Consider the following 17,314-nt stretch of genomic DNA (forward strand, 5'->3'; position numbering starts at 1 on the left):
AATATATGAAATCAAAATTATGATTATACCTGGCTGTGTTAAGTGTTATGTGATCTCCTCTGCTATTATCATTGCCAAATAAGCTTTCCTTTGCCGGGTAATACAATCCTGGTGCCTATAAAATTGAAATTTCTGGATTTATTTTTTTAGTGCAACTGTTTTCTTTCATTAAGCGAAATAACTACAAGATTTCCCGAAGTATAAACATCAATTCTATATTTTTTGTACATTTCTCAAAAACAAATGGGTCCCCACAAACGTCCATATGCAAATAAGTAACAGTATTAATATGATGCACATATTTCTTAACCCCGAAGAAAAATTACGATATAACTACAAGGGTGGCTTAGCACATTTTGTTGTTGCATATACACTATAACCTATTTTAAAACATAAATATATTTCCTATGCTTATTTTGTATTGGGTCCCATATTAGCCATCGTCTTTTATAACCTTGGTTGTTTCTGCAAGCAAAAACTCATGGGTCCCCACACATGCAAAGTTGAAAATAATGCAATTCAAGAGATAACCATGAGAAAGTCGGGTGTTGTAAGGTAAAACACAGTGATCGGCACTGGGCTTAAATAATAATACTATGTAGAATACAAACTATAAAATTAGATTCACCCCAGATATTGTTTGAAGTATGTCCTATTTAATGTTTTAAAAAACTGACCCATTTTAGGGGGCTAGTAGGGCAACTAATTGGGTTTGACACACAAACTAAAAAATATATAAAAACCACAATGACTCAATCAATAGTACTGCAAAATTTCAGCCCAATCCGCCAATATTTAAAATTTTGACCACTAGAGGTGTTTTGAGCAACAACCGTTACTGTTTCTGACGTCATAGGGCTGTTAACAAGCCCCTAACTGCCATGGCGCAAAAACGACCACCAAGCAACCCACCAACGGGCAACATACAACTGGTTGCCCTTGTAACACTATTGCTCCAAAGAAATCTTTCGTTTGTGGTGCCCAGTAACATACAAATACGTTTTACACTTTAGGGGCTTGTGGGGTAAATGTTAGGACTAAAGGGTTGAACACAACAATCGACACCTATAAATGGCATACTGTACAAGAAATCCAAATTTCAGCCAATTCTTACAATGTTTAAAAACTCACCCATTTTAGGGGGCTAGCGGGGTAAATATTGGGGTAATCAACAAAAACGAAGTGGGATGCACATCTACATACCTATATCTACCATCTTTGAAAATTTCATCCAAATCCATTAAACATTTGATGGAAAAACGAGTCGGACAAACTTTAGGCAGAAAATAACCCATTTTAGGGGGCTAGCGGGGTAAATATTGGGGTAATCAACAAAACAAAGTGGGATGCACATCTACATACCTATATCTACCATCCGTGTAAATTTCATCCAAATCCATCGAACATTAGATGGAAAAACGGGTCGGACAAACTTTGGGAAGAAAAACAAAAGAAAAAAAAGAAGAAACTAGGAGGGTGGCTTAGCACATATTGCCCTTGCATATACACTATAACCTATTTTAAAACATAAATATATTTCCTATGCTTATTTTGTATTGGGTCCCATATTAGCCATCGTCTTTTATAACTTTTGTCGTTTCTGCAGGCAAAAACTCATGGGTCCCCACACATGCAAAGTTGAAAATAATACAATTCAAGAGATAACCATGAGAAAGTCGGGTGTTGTAAGGTAAAACACAGTGATCGGCACTGGGCTTAAATAATAATACTATGTAGAATACAAACTATAAAATTAGATTCACCCCAGATATTGTTTGGAGTATGTCCTATTTAACGTTTTAAAAAACTGACCCATTTTAGGGGGCTAGTAGGGCAACTAATTGGGTTCGACACACAAACTAAAAAATATATAAAAACCACAATGACTCAATCAATAGTACTGCAAAATTTCAGCCCAATCCGCCAATATTTAAAATTTTGACCACTAGAGGTGTTTTGAGCAACAACCGTTACTGTTTCTGACGTCATAGGGCTGTTAACAAGCCCCTAACTGCCATGCCGCAAAAACGACCACCAAGCAACCCACCAACGAGCAACATACAACTGGTTGCCCTTGTAACACTATTGCTCCAAAGAAATCTTTCGTTTGTGGTGCCCAGTAACATACAAATACGTTTTACACTTTAGGGGCTTGTGGGGTAAATGTTAGGACTACAGGGTTGAACACAACAATCGACACCTATAAATGGCATATTATACAAGAAATCCAAATTTCAGCCAATTCTGACACTGTTTAAAAACTCACCCATTTTAGGGGGCTAGCGGGGTAAATACTGGGGTTATCAACAAAAACAAAGTGGGATGCACATCTACATGAATATATCTACCATCTGTGTAAATTTCAGCCAAATCCATCAAACATTAGATGGAAAAACGAGTCGGACAAACTTTGGGCAAAAACACCCATTTTAGGGGGCTAGCAGGGTAAATACTGGGGTTATCAACAAAAACAAAGCGGGATGCACATCTACATAACTATATCTACCATCTGTGTAAATTTCACCCAAATCCATCAAACATTTGATGGAAAAACGAGTCGGACAAACTTCGAGGGAAAAATACCCATTTTAGGGGGCTAGCGGGGTAAATACTGGGGTTATCAACAAAAACAAAGTGGGATGCGCATCTACATAACTATATCTACCATCTGTATAAATTTCAGCCAAATCCATCAAACATTTGATGGAAAAACGAGTCAGAAAACTTTGGGTAGAAGAAAAAAAATGAAAAAAAATGAAAAAAACAAAAACAATTAGAGTAAAATCAATATGTGTCCCCTTCAGGGAAGGGGACCCATAAATATAACTAGAAGGGTGGCTTAGCACATATTGCCCTTGCACATACACTATAACCTATTTTAAAACATTAATATATTTCCTATGCTTATTTTGTATTGGGTCCCATATTAGCCATCGTCTTTTATAACTTTAGTCGTTTCTGCAGGCAAAAACGCATGGGTCCCCACACATGCAAAGTTGAAAATAATGCAATTCAAGAGATAACCATGAGAAAGTCGGGTGTTGTAAGGTAAAACACAGTGATCGGCACTGGGCTCAAATAATAATACTATGTAGAATACAAACTATAAAATTAGATTCACCCCAGATATTGTTTGGAGTATGTCCTATTTAACGTTTTAAAAAACTGACCCATTTTAGGGGGCTAGTAGGGCAACTAATTGGGTTCGACACACAAACTAAAAAATATATAAAAACCACAATGACTCAATCAATAGTACTGCAAAATTTCAGCCCAATCCGCCAATATTTAAAATTTTGACCACTACAGGTGTTTTGAGCAACAACCGTTACTGTTTCTGACGTCATAGGGCTGTTAACAAGCCCCTAACTGCCATGGCACAAAAACGACCACCAAGCAACCCACCAACGAGCAACATACAACTGGTTGCCCTTGTAACACTATTGCTCCAAAGAAATCTTTCGTTTGTGGTGCCCAGTAACATACAAATACGTTTTACACTTTAGGGGCTTGTGGGGTAAATGTTAGGACTACAGGGTTGAACACAACAATCGACACCTATAAATGGCATACTATACAAGAAATCCAAATTTCAGCCAATTCTTACACTGTTTAAAAACTCACCCATTTTAGGGGGCTAGCAGGGTAAATACTGGGGTCATCAACAAAAACAAAGTGGGATGCAATCTACATAACTATATCTACCATCTGTGTGAATTTCAGCCAAATCCATCCAACATTTGATGGGAAAACGAGTCGGACAAACTTTGGGAAGAAAAAAAAAATCGAGTAAAATCAATATGTGTCCCCTTCAGGGAAGGGGGCCCATAAAAACAAACAAATTCGAGTAAAATCAATATGCGTCCCCTTCAGGGAACCCTGAAGGGGACCCATAATTATTGTCACAAAATGCTTCAAGGTAGAGGTTGAATTTGATGGTTTACATTTTATTGAAGACAACATGGTTCCAAATCATAAATACCAATGTATGGCAAATGCACACTATTAACTAGTGATGTACCGAATCGCCGAAATTTCGATTCGGCCGAAACCGAATATTCGGCGGTTTTGCCGAATAAATTCGGCCGAATCAACCGAATCATTTATGATGTCACGCGAAGTCGTACGGTACGCATTTGACATGAAAACATAAGTTTATCTACCAGGCAATTAGTGCAGAATGGTTGTGTTTCGTCCTGATTTCAGTTCTGTGGGGTTCAACATTGCCGTAAGCATAATTTCCAACCCGGCAATGAATTACTATTTAGTTGTCTGCAGTGGGGAAAACGATAATGTGGTAAAAAATATAATAACTGACAGGATTTTCGTTGGTACTATAAGCAGGAAAGACACGCCTAACGCTTCAAATGTGTGTTCATAAAAGATTCGGTTTCGGCCGAATCGCAACAAATTATTCGGCCGAAACCGAATCTTTGCGAAAGTGGCCGATTCGGCCAAATAAATTCGGCAAACCGAATATTCGGTACATCTCTACTATTAACGGAAAGATTTAAATGAGTTTACTCACAGTCTTCTCAGTGTTCAAAAATGTTTTATTTGAAGTATGTGCCATTGTGGGAGAATTCTCCTTCCTGCTTGTGGCTGATACATAAATTGGAATGTCTGGATTTTGAGGATCAAACAACTGCTTTTTATTGACCTATTTTAAAAACAATCCTCATCTACAAATTTTTTGGCAAACACAAATGACCAACAGAACCAAATTACCGATGCTTGATTAGTATGATTAACAAGCAATGCACCAGCAGAAATGCTTTCAGGTTCTGATTGTAATGGATTATAACCGTCCCATTGTAGCTCATTATCAGATATATCTTCTTCATTTCTGTTAAATCAATTACAGAAAGATCAATTGTTGCTTGTTACTGGTTGCAACAAACATAACACCTAAAGGCAAGTGTTAGAAGCACTTTTTACCTGCAAAGTGTGCCACAAAAGGAGTTGAAAAAATGCAGACAGAAACTCATGGGTTCCCACACATGCAAAGTTAAAAATAACGCACATCAGGAGACAATCATAAAAAGATTGGTGTTGTAAAGTCAAAAACAGTGGTGCTATCATGCTTAAATAATCATATCATGTAAAGTACAAGCTATACAAATCGTTTTCTATTCAGACGTTGTTTGAAGTTTGTCCTATTTTATGTTCTATTTGAAGGAAATAAGGGTAAATGTTGGAGCTACAGGGTGAAACACAACAATTCTCGACTCAAAATAGCATATTCTATAAACTGTCTAAATTTCATTAAATTTGGATATTGTTTACAGTTCGCATATATTTTAGGGCACTAGTGGAGTAAATGTTGAGGCCTACAAGATAAAACATAATACTCAATACAAGCAAATTCTACAAGTTATCTAAATGTCACTCAATAAAATGTAAATAATTAAAAAATTTAGAGGCTATCAAATAAACATTTGGTTTTACATTTTGGGGGGTAGCAGGTAAATACGGGGCTATCAATACAAATGAAGCCTATGGCACATCTACATCACTATATCTACCATCTGTAAAAGTTTCATCCAAATCCACCAGCCATTTTATGACAAAACAAGTTGGACAAACTTCAGGAAAAAACAACAATTAAATCAAGATGTGCCCATACAGGGAATGGGGCCAATAAATAGTATTGCAAACACCGAAAAATTAAAAAGCCATGTTGTGGCAAAGATATAACGAATCGTTGATAACTGTGTTTCACAATTCCAATTTGTTGTAGCCATAGGCATAGAAAAAGCATATAGAGCCATAGGCATAGAGTTTTAAAAAATACCGGGGCTGCGACTTTTGTTCATGGGCGCCAATAACTATACAATGTGCAGTATTTGTGCCCATATGGGACCAAATACCGATACTATTTAAGTGCTTTAGACTGCAGTTTCTATCACATTAATTTTCAAATAGTTACTTGACCCACACCCCATACTCTACAACAGTGGTTGTAGCATACTAGTGCCATGTGGTAGCCATGCCAGGCTAGAAAACATAAAATGAAAGGACACTTTGGCTGAACAAAAAAATTAAGTACCAATCTAAAACTTTCTTTATGAAACCCCTGATCGACTCTGGCGTAATGTTACATGAACACCTATTGACTAATGAAGGAGAGTATGAAACTTACGACAACTTGGCGTTAAAATTTAATTTTCAGGCTAATAACGCAGAGTTCATTCAATTTATAAAACTTGTTTCAAGTCTGCCTGAGCAATGGGACTCAGAAAACTATATCGACCCACAAATAACACAGTCAGAACATATATTGAATCTTATTAAAGACACAAACAGTGTCAAAACAATTTACACAAAGCTACAAGACAGCGTGGCTCGCGTGCCAGTTAAGTCCCAAGAATTTTGGAAAAACAAGCTTTTCATAAATTTTGAGATACCGTGGCGAGAAGTATATACAGACGAATCCGGTTAATCGCATACCGGTTAATCGCATAATCCGTTTAATTGCATCACAATTAAAAATCCCAAACCGTCGCCCATCGTTTGTTAAGAAAATCGTCCGGTTAATCGCATAAACCGGATATTCGCATCGATTTTCAACGAAATATGCGATTAACCGGATTGATGATCTCTATGTGAAAGTCGAACAGACCGAGTTTTTCGAATAAAAAACGACGATATGATAGTAGAATCCTCCGGAGGTAATGTACACGAAAAGACGTGGATGCATGGTTGCATTCTACACCAAATAACGCATCTAATTTCAACGTTGAAAATGACACGTCTCGACTATAAAATATTTTGGAAAAGTCATTAGGAGATTAAAACGGCGTTCAGTGTACCGCTGTGCGATAACAAGGAGTCGTTATCTCAAAGCCGTGCACATTGATCCTTTTTTTTATTGGCTTATCTAATCGCCAATAGTGATATAACAGGCGTTTAAAATTTAAATGAAGAGTTCAACGTGTCAAAATTACGAAACTGGTGTTCCGGCAAAGACGCTGATTGTAATTTCTTACTCAGTGCGAACTGCACCAAATTCGAAGTGTTAAACTGTATTGAAATTTAAACAATGTTAAATGTAAAACAAATGTTTAAAAATGTTTGCTGTTATATTGTTCATGACCTGCCAAACACGTAATGGTTGTAAAAAATGTTAGATCGCAAGTAATCACACGATGTTGTTTAGATTCACGTAATTGGTAACGTGCCAACGACTGACATATTTTATGTCTTCTATTCGTGACCTTGCGCAACTTATCAGGAAGAACACCGATTAAAAAAGGCATTTATTCCTCTAGTACTTGTTGCTGCTTTAAATTTTTGAAGCAACGATCACACGTTGATCACGTGACAGTCACGCTAGTCTTGCAGCTGTAGTTTTGCTACACTTTGCCGCTTAACACGCACTTTGCCGCTTAACACGTTGGTTTGAGCTAGAAAACGAAATAGGTTAGAAACAACAGGCCATTTTACGTGTATATGAAGCGCGACGCCTGGCACATTTATAAGGGAACCTACCCAAAACAAGACTAAAACGTCATAAACCGTCTTCATAGGGAAGTTCCCAAATTTAAATGTTGGGCCCCTTGGCTACGATGCGATGTAACATATCTTTTCAAATAAACCTTACTGCAAGAGAAAGCACAATCAAGAGAACTGTGGCGTGCGCGCCAACTAAGAGTGTGTGTGTGCGTGCGTTTCTACTGTTTCTTCAACACACTTAGGCGATTGCACCATAGCCACGACAGTTAGGAAGCATGACGTCATGCATTGCGCTGAAAGTAATAAATCTAGTTTTGACTTGAGAGTACTTTTTTCAATTCTCGGCAACAAAAGAGAGAAAATACTGCCCCGTTGCCATAGTTGAGCGTCACTGCAACTTTGTTTTAGCTGGGGAAGTGAAAATGAGCACTTTTGTTAACGGCATGTACTGTTTACATAGCAACCGGATTATCGCATAATCCGGTTAATCGCATCAAATACCCGTGGCAAATCGATGATGCGATTAACCGGATTCGTCTGTATTAACAACTTTAATTCCACTATTGAAAATAGGTTGAGAAGTTTTCAAATTAAATTACATCTGAATGCCACCAAATATTGCACTCCTTTGGGAAAATTGACTCCGACTTGTGCACATTCTGTAAAAATGCTACAGAAAACGTTTACGATGTTTTTTATTCTTGTCATGTAATTAGACTGTATTGGGAAAACGTTTGTGCATGGATTAGTGCTAGAACCCGAGTCCCACTGATGTTACCTCCCGTGAACTTACTTTTTGGTGTCCACAATGGTGGATCCGGCGATAAATTGGTGAACTGTATGTTGTTATGTGCCAGATATGTCATTTACCAATGCAAATATAGTGAAAATAAACCGACGGTATCTAGATTTGTACGCATCCTTAATTTAGTGCGTGTATCAGAATGTCATGTATCAAAAAAACGTGGAAACTTTCTTGCTTACCGCAAAAAGTGGTGTCGCCTGTTATGTACTGAAGTGTGATGTAATTTGTTACCGTTTTTCGCTCTTTTTTATTATTTATCAATAAAAAAGAAAAAAAGAAAAGAAAATATAATGACCTTTTACCAACGTTGTGGTGGCATGTTGTTCATTGTCTTGTTCAACAAGAACAACCACAGAATGTGTATGAAACCCAAGTATTGTTTGACAATCTCTCTTATGTCAAAATTAAGCAGCCATGTTGTGGTACCGGGACACAAATTTTTGTAATTGCATTTCATACATTGCAATATGTGTATGTTGTCCAGCATACCCTTCTGGATGCGGTAGCCAAGCAGTTAAAAACCCTTTTCATGATGTTTTTACCTTAGTTCAGTAACATGCATTAAATCATTTTATTTATTTCTGACATTAGTCGCAACTTTTTCAAACAAACTCAAATAGACAAGTAGTGAAATCAAATCAGTTTTATCTGTTTAAATCTTAACAGAAAGCATTAAGTAACAAGTTTTGCCTAAAACATACAAAATATCAGTTTATGAGACAGGTTTATTTCAAGAGTAAGTGGTAAAATATGCAGCATTATACCAAAACTAAAAGCACATGGGCCCATTGTGGTTAGAAGCAATAAGCAATGTTAATCTCCTGTGTTTTACCATACTGCTTTGAGATAAGATTTAAACAGATAAAACTGATGTGAATTCACTACCTATCATTTAACTAAGTGTGTTTGAAAATAAACAGTGAGCGATCAAAGAAACAGCATTACTGTCACAAATATTCTAGAGTCTAGACCGCCCCATGACATCATCTCGCAACCCAGTTCTCAAGCGACGTTATCCCGCAACCGCTTGAGGTTTACTGTGTGGGTCAAGTCTTTTGTTGCGAATCGCCGTTCACACTACCACTTCTTTTGTTTATGTGTTCAATGTGCCAACTTATCAGGTCGCGCTGTTACGGGGTGCAAGTCATCATTGTTTTATCTGAAGGAAATCGTCACAGCGAGTTAACGCCTTTTTCCCCGTTATTGTTACGCATGCTATATAAGAGCGCCCATCTAACAACATAAGATACATAGAATATAAGATAGAATTGAGAGATAACTGCGAAGTAGTGCTGGATTGTTTGTTTGTCGTTTTGAGTACGTATGGTTGAACGTGAATAAATGTAAAAGGAAAGGGTTTGCTGCCGATCAGAGTACACGAGTGTTAGCTGTTAAAGAACTTCCGATAGTCAGTCCCATCTTTTGCGTACCCGTGAAAACGGGAACGTGACATCTGGGGGCTCGTCCGGGATCTGACTTAAAAACGCGAAGTTGAACACTAACCCCTGTAAGATCGGCAATGGCGTCTGGATTGCAGTACGTGCAATTAGGGAAGCAATTGGGGCTCGTTGACGAAGAGCTACGCAAGTATGTAGATGATCAGGTGAAACAGGACCATGAGAATGAACGTGAAGAGCGAAGGGCTAATCGTGAGGCTGAACAGAAAAAACGTGAGATCGAGCAAAGAAACCTTGAGGCCGAAAGAGAAGAACGGCAGAGAAACCTTGAGGCCGAAAGGGAAGAACGGCAACGAAGCCAAGCCATGGAGCACGAGCTGGCGATGAAGAAGCTTGAGCTTGAGCTGGAAGCTATGAACCGCCGTGCAGAAAAAGCAAACACGGTGACATCTAATGTGGCCGAGTGTCCAGAGCACCTGACGTACGCGCATAAGCTTTGTGTGAACAAGTCAGTCGACCCGGATCGTGTCCACCTGGTGGAGGATGAACAAGAGCGCATTCCAGGGCCAATTAGCAAAGCAGCGGACAGCGCCGAGGCTCATGCTCTGTTTAACCAGCATGACGAGGATGCTTCGCAGGGATGCATTGAAGAGGAAATGCAGATGTGTGACAAAGAAGAGTCGGCTTCTGCGACACAACAAGCGACGAAGCAAAACGCCACGCCTGAGACGATGACCGTTGGGCAACAAGCAGAGTTATCTCAGGAGCTGGTTAACGTACAACTGCATTCAGTGGAGGGAGGCGAGACGGTTTCTTCAAACCAGACGACGGAGAAGAGCACCGTTACACGTACTGTCGTGGCGCCGACCAGTGAGAGTAACGTGTCAAGCCCGTTTACCCGTCTCCCGTCGTTCTTGCCAACCCGCCAACAGATGAAACAACAAATGCAGTCAGGAAACGAATTTGCGCAATCGTCCTTCCGAGATTCGAAGCCATGTCGCTATCAGGGGGATTTCCACACGTGGTTCCGGTGCAGACGTAAGCAGGGAAAAGGCAACGAAAGAAAACATTGGATAGGAAAAGCGATATCTTCAGCAAGCAAGAGCTTTGACTTTCGGATGGCACTGATGAGTTGTGGGAACATTTGTGTCAGATTGCGCAAGATTTTCTTGTTTGAAGAAAATCTTTTAAAAACGGGGTTGTGTCACAAATATTCTAGAGTCTAGACCGCCCCATGACATCATCTCGCAACACAGTTCTCAAGCGACGTTATCCCGCAACCGCTTGAGGTTTACTGTGTGGGTCAAGTCTTTTGTTGCGAATCGCCGTTCACACTACCACTTCTTTTGTTTATGTGTTCAATGTGCCAACTTATCAGGTCGCGCTGTTACGGGGTGCAAGTCATCATTGTTTTATCTGAAGGAAATCATCACAGCGAGTTAACGCCTTTTTCCCCGTTATTGTTACGCATGCTATATAAGAGCGCCCATCTAATAACATAAGATACATAGAATATAAGATAGAATTGAGAGATAACTGCGAAGTAGTGCTGGATTGTTTGTTTGTCGTTTTGAGTACGTATGGTTGAACGTGAATAAATGTAAAAGGAAAGGGTTTGCTGCCGATCAGAGTACACGAGTGTTAGCTGTTAAAGAACTTCCGATAGTCAGTCCCATCTTTTGCGTGACAATTACACAGGTACATTAAATTGCTTTCCGGCGTGTAAAATTTTACAAATTATTTTATTATGGCATACTACAGGTGTAAAACACAAATATTGTTGAAAAATTTAATTCGCAACTCTATTGTGATAGATGAAACGGCTTTTGGCAACAAATAAACATAAAGCAAGGTTTTATCATTTTTATGCACTGTTGCATTATGTCATCAAGCCCTGAAGCATAAGATGAGCGTTACTCAAATTCAGAAATCTCTGTTCTTGCAGCTTAATGTGCAATAATTGTGCCAAATGGTCAAGCATAGTTTAATTTAAGTTTGTAATCCCATTAGTGTGACCATTTAAGCAAATATAACTCAACTTTGAATAGCATACAGAATAAACACACTTTTTACAGTGATAAATTGTTTGCTTTGGCTGGTGTAATATTTTTTACAGTCCAGGGGTTAGATGTACACAAATTGGCCAGACATGCAGAGTGAAACAAAACATATGTACCTTAATCTTTCATTAGATTTTGTTTTGTTCTTCTTTTCTTTTGTTTCCGCATCTAAATGTGTAAAATATCGCATCTTACAATATTTAAAATAGTGATATGTGAGTTATACATAATGAAACAATCTGAGAATGGATGGAAAAAGATATTTAAACTTTTCAACAAAATAATTTGTATTTTAAACTAATAAAGATGTATATAACTAGAAGGGTGGCTTAGCACATATTATCATTGTACATGCACTGTGACCTTTTTCTAAACACATATATATAAATCCTACACTTATTTCATAATGGGTCCCAAATCAGCCATTGTCTTTTATAACTCTAGTTGTTTCTGCAAAGTTGTAAATAATGCAGTTTACAAAATAACTTTTGGTGCTATGAGTTTAAACGGGACAATAAAAAAAGTTTGCAGAAATAACATACTGTATGAGGTGCAAACTACACAAGTCGCCTTCGATTCAGCAATTGTTTACAGGGTAAAACTTAACAATCAACACCTCAAAATGAACTGTCTAAGTATTTAACCGTATCGGACATTGTTTTAAAAACTCACCCATGGGATTAAAATTGGGACTGCAGGATAAAACACAACAATCAACACCTGTAAATGGCAAAATGAACAAACTGTCCAAATACCATTCTATTCTGACATTGTTTAAAAAATTGATGCATTTTAGGGGGCTAGTGGGGTAAATAGTGGCGATACTGGGTGAAACATAACTATCAACAGCTAATTATGGCAAAATGAACAAATTGCCAATTTTGTATCCAATTTGAACATTGTTTAAAATGTCACCTATTTTAGGGAGCTAGCGGGGTAAATACTGGGGCTACTGGGACAAACACAAAATGACAATCTCCATGACCACATCTACCAGCTGTGAAAGTTTCATCCAAATCTACCAAAGATTTCAAGGCAAAGTGCATAGACAAACTTCACGGTGGAAAAAATAAAAAAAACAGGAAAAAAATGAAGTGAAATCAAGATGCGTCCCCTTACATAACTAACTCATACTTGAATCTGAAACAAAACACAAACCTTTTTTTATTGAATCTTTTTCAACTTTGGAATGTTTCATGGTATCTGAATGAATTTCACTTCTAATCAAATAGCGGATATTGGTTAATAGTGGTTAGAAACAAATGGATCAAAACCATTATTATATGTATTTTTTTATTATAAAACCTATTTCTGTCTCTTTACACTTAATTTTTTGGCCCATTTGGTTAAGGAAATGTGCTTCAAACTTTTTTTATGATTTACAGATTTAACAGTCAGATATCCAAAGTTGAACCCTTGGACCCCACTTGACCCAACAGTTCACAGGCCCACAAAACTTGAAATAAAAAAATGGCTATAATTGTTTACATAACCAGGGAGTTTTATGCTTTGTTGGTCGTTGCATTGTTAAATGTTTGAAACCATTTTGTAACTTATAGTCAGATTTATCAATTTTTCATCTTTTTAAGTTTTTGTTATATATTTACTTGTACAAGTCAGAAATGCAACTAAAAAGTTTTAAACAGTTATTTATTAAGTGTTCGAAGGTTCCTATCGAAGGTGCAGTGATCACCCTTACAGCCACAAATACGAGTTAAAAAACAAAAATTAACCATCACTAGGAGCTCTGACATGTGACAAAAGTGATTAAAAGGTTACAATTGTAAATGGGCTCTGCTTGTTTATTACTATTTAAATGAATGACTTTTGACATAAATATTCTTCAAGGTCCTTTAAGAGTCAGCTATAAACTAGAAAGGTGGCTTAGCACATGTTGCTATTGCACATATACTGTGACCTATTTATTAACATATCCCAGTCCCATATCAGCCATTGTCTTTTACAGTTTATTGTTTTATCAAGCAGAAACCCATGGGTCCCCCACACATGCAAATTTGTAAATGATGCGTTTTATGAAATAACTATAAAAAATTTTGGCCAGTTTAAATAGGGCGTTAGAAAAGTCTGCAGACATAATCATGCTATGGTGCAAACTATACAAGTCGCATTCACTTAAGTCATTGTTTGCAAAATGTACCCACTTTAGAGGTTAGTACGGTAAATGGTGGGAGCTGTATGGTAAAACTTATTAATCAACACGTCAAAATGGCATATTATAGAAACTGTCAAATTTTATGACATTGTACAAAAAGTGAACCCCTTTTAGGTGGCTATTGCGTAACTGATGGGACTGCAGGGCAACTTAGTCAGCAATTTCTAACATTGACACTCAGTCAATGTTTAGAAATTACACCAATTAAGGGGTTATTTGGGTAAAGGGGGGTCTTACAGGGTACAACCAGACATGGGGCAATTCATATTCGTCATTCATATTCGAATGCATTCGAATACAGGGTTTGCCACCTTTGTGCTGTATTCGAATGATTTTGGCTTTCGTTCGATAGTTCACAAGTCTTTTTACATGGAATGTTTATTATGTATCATTACATCACAACATGAAAAATCTGGAAACGCAGTTCATAGAAGTTAGCAGAAAAACACAATTCCAAGCCTTCCCAAGGTACTTTGCACTGATTCTTCTGTATTTGTTGTCCATTCGTGAGGCCAAATCTCCTCATCATTTGACAAATGTAAATGCATTAGTGGGCCAGATACAATCAAAATATAGGTCAGCAAGCACCAACTTCCAAAGTCAAAATGCTTCTACAACAGTTGTTTTCTTGATAAATAACTTCCGTCACCACTAATAATAAAGCTAAACTGACTGATACAGCAGTATATTCAAGCAAATCAAGGCAAATTTACAGCCCCAACTACTCACTTTTAGGCCCAATTCAGCTAAACACATATCAAATTGTAAACAAAGATCGCCGCAACATGCGTGCAAAGCCCTGAAATCAACTCCAAACAGCTGTCTGTGAATCAACCAAGCGTAAAATATTAAAAAACTGTCTCAAAAACAAAAATTTGAAAAAAAAATGTTTTTTTCTGAATTTTCACTTTCTCCTTAGTGTAATTATTTTTTTTCAAATACTAACATATCATTTTTTACGAATAAATTGAAGCCAATATGCATAAATTTCCAACGCACCCCAGTTGGAAAAAAAATTCGCACTAATATGATTTTTATCGCTGTTAACAACGAGGCATGTCTCCATGCGCATTTTTGCGCCCCTGACAGTTAAAGGGTTAAGGGGGTAAATGCTGGGGCTATTAAGTCAAACAAAACAAATGGCACCACTACATGACAATATCTACCATCTGTGAAAGTTTGATGCAAATCCATCAGAGATTTCATGCCGAAAGTGTTAACTTGACGACAGAAAAATGAAACTGCGTGAAATCAAGATGTGTCCCCTTCAGGGAAGGGAACCCATAAAAACTAAAATAAGTGTGAGGTCAACTACACAGGCCACCATAAACATACAAAAAAGTTTTTCCTAGACTGAATTGATCACATATCCCTTTATTATCATAAGTCCTTATTGTTTTTGAGCATTTTCAACATGTTTAGATTATAAATATCCAACAGTGCCTAAAAGCTTCACACTGGGATCAACTTTAAATCAATGGAATTGGGTACATTTTTATTAATATTTTTATCTTCTTTACTATGAAAACATACAAACTAGAAGGGTGGCTTAGCACATTACCACTACACATACACTACAATCTGGGTTTGGGTAACAAGTCCTATTATTCAAGTCTCAAGTCAAGTCATAAGCGGTTACAGTCAGGGCAAGTACTAAAAAGTTCTTGAAGGGAAGTTTTTAAAAGTTAGTTATTTTTAAGCAGTTTGGATAGTTATTTTTAAGTAGTTCATCGCGACTTTTTTGACTTTATTCGGACACTACTTCATTACAGTGATCGCTTGTACAGTAATATAAGCGCTTAAAAGCGCATACTTGGTATCAAGATGTACTGTATTAGTTTGAACCAAGCGGCAACTACATTGCCAAATGCCCACGAAAGAAGGTTGTGCATGTAGCAGCAACTTCTTCACGTGAAAATTAAGCAAAAATAAATATGCATTGCGCATTAAACTGATGCTGTTGTTTGGTTGCAGCCAACAGGTTATTTTTTAAGAAATTTATGTTTTGTTGGTGGTATACAGAGTTCAAGTCAAGTCTCATGGCCATCACTGCTACAATCTATTTTGAAACGTTAATACATTTCCCATACATATTTTGTATTGGGTCTCATAATAGCCAAAGTTTTATATCAGGTAGATCACAAACACAAAAGGATTAATGTACACGGCTTTGAGTACTGACTCCCTGTTATCACTCAGTGATGAACGGAACTGCTATTTTATTTCCTAAAAATGTTTCAAAAAGGGGAGGGGTTCTGGAAACACCGGTCAATTTGAACTTTGAACTGTTGCTTCAGGGCAGGCAATTAGACATATAGCCTAAAATATTAAAAGGATGGCCCAGTTAAGGTTGCACAAAGATCGATTAACTTCACTATCATATCCTTGTTTTCCATTTGAAAAACTCGGTCTGTGCCACTTTCATATAGAGATCATCACTCCGGTTAATCGCATCAATTGTGATGCAATTAAACAGATTATGCGATTAACCGGATTCATCTGTGACAAAAAAAGGCACCTGGCTTTAAAGTATTGATATTGGTTCAACTTCAACAAGTTATATATGTATGTCGCACTTCTGAAAACCCATGAAGGTGAATATGAAAAAGCAAAATCAGTTTTATAGCATCTTGTGTGTGCTCTGCATGCGTGTTTGTGGTGATTGTGTGACCACTGGTACTGTGGGGTAACATTGATCATACTTTCAGATTTTAGGAGGACCAATAAAACACCCCCCCCCCCCCTGGGTCTGAGGGTGAACTGTTGGACAAGTAGGATCAAAACTTGGAGTGCACAAATATAGTTTCATATCTACAAAGTTAGTAAATTCAAGTTAGTTTAAAGCACTCTTTCTTGATGAAAATATGAAACACTTCTCTGTTTACCTTTTCTCCCCTGAAAGGCTGGGCAACTTTCGTGAAGATAACCTGGATACTCCTACCTCATAAACTTGGTATTTTGGCAGTCTAACTGAGGAGCTTCTTGTGCCTTTAAATACAGTTTTTGTTAATTTTTTTCTGATTTTGTGTAAAACTACCTGAAAACTAGAAGGGTGGCTTAGCACATATTGCCCTTGCATATACACTATAACCTATTTTAAAACATAAATATATTTCCTATGTTTATTTTGTATTGGGTCCCATATTGTCCATCGTCTTTTATAACTTTAGTCGTTTCTGCAGGCAAAAACTCATGGGTCCCCACACATGCAAAGTTGAAAATAATGCAATTCAAGAGATAACCATGAGAAAGTCGGGTGTTGTAAGGTAAAACAAGTGATCGGCACTGGGCTTAAATAATAATACTATGTAGAATACAAACTACAAAATTAGATTCACCCCAGATATTGTTTGAAGAATGTCCTATTTAACGTTTCAAAAAACTGACCCATTTTAGGGGGCTAGTAGGGCAACTAATTGGGTTC

The 17,314-nt window shown here is 37.4% G+C and overlaps 2 protein-coding genes across 7 annotated transcripts in view; one reads left to right on the forward strand and one right to left on the reverse strand.

Annotated features, from left to right (window-relative positions):
* The window catches only part of LOC145238341 (telomerase-binding protein EST1A-like), a 40,927-nt gene that overhangs the window by 16,318 nt on the left and 7,295 nt on the right, over positions 1 to 17,314 (reverse strand). For 4 of the 5 annotated variants that reach the window (XM_080101474.1, XM_080101473.1, XM_080101477.1 and 1 more), the window contains exons 2-7: positions 16,776 to 16,878; positions 12,876 to 12,937; positions 11,834 to 11,885; positions 4,729 to 4,846; positions 4,529 to 4,660; positions 30 to 115 (exon numbers count right to left, since the gene is read on the reverse strand). In XM_080101474.1, the coding sequence (XP_079957600.1) occupies positions 30 to 115; positions 4,529 to 4,660; positions 4,729 to 4,846; positions 11,834 to 11,885; positions 12,876 to 12,937; positions 16,776 to 16,878 (553 nt within the window). Of the gene's footprint in view, positions 1 to 29; positions 116 to 4,528; positions 4,661 to 4,728; positions 4,847 to 4,938; positions 9,153 to 11,833; positions 11,886 to 12,875; positions 12,938 to 16,775; positions 16,879 to 17,314 lie in introns of those variants that run through there. The other variant, XM_080101475.1, reaches the window with a different exon arrangement.
* On the forward strand, positions 9,514 to 11,271 carry LOC145238347 (uncharacterized). 2 transcript variants are annotated; one of them, XM_080101489.1, is made up of 2 exons: positions 9,514 to 9,950; positions 9,984 to 11,271. In XM_080101489.1, exons 1-2 carry the CDS (start codon positions 9,780 to 9,782, stop codon positions 10,881 to 10,883), a joined length of 1,071 nt encoding a protein of 356 aa, XP_079957615.1. In that variant the 5' UTR covers positions 9,514 to 9,779; the 3' UTR covers positions 10,884 to 11,271. The 2 variants fall into 2 exon arrangements, with proteins under 2 accessions (XP_079957615.1, XP_079957614.1); XM_080101488.1 differs by having other exon boundaries at positions 9,517 to 11,271.

The sequence above is a fragment of the Phallusia mammillata genome, chromosome 7, assembly GCF_965637545.1.
Source record: "Phallusia mammillata chromosome 7, kaPhaMamm4.hap1.1, whole genome shotgun sequence".
Lineage (NCBI taxonomy): Eukaryota > Metazoa > Chordata > Ascidiacea > Phlebobranchia > Ascidiidae > Phallusia > Phallusia mammillata.

What these genes read in the sequence shown, in the direction of transcription:
- LOC145238347 (XM_080101488.1), top strand. Translation starts at nt 9,780, where the DNA reads ATGGCGTCTGGATTGCAGTACGTGCAATTAGGGAAGCAATTGGGGCTC.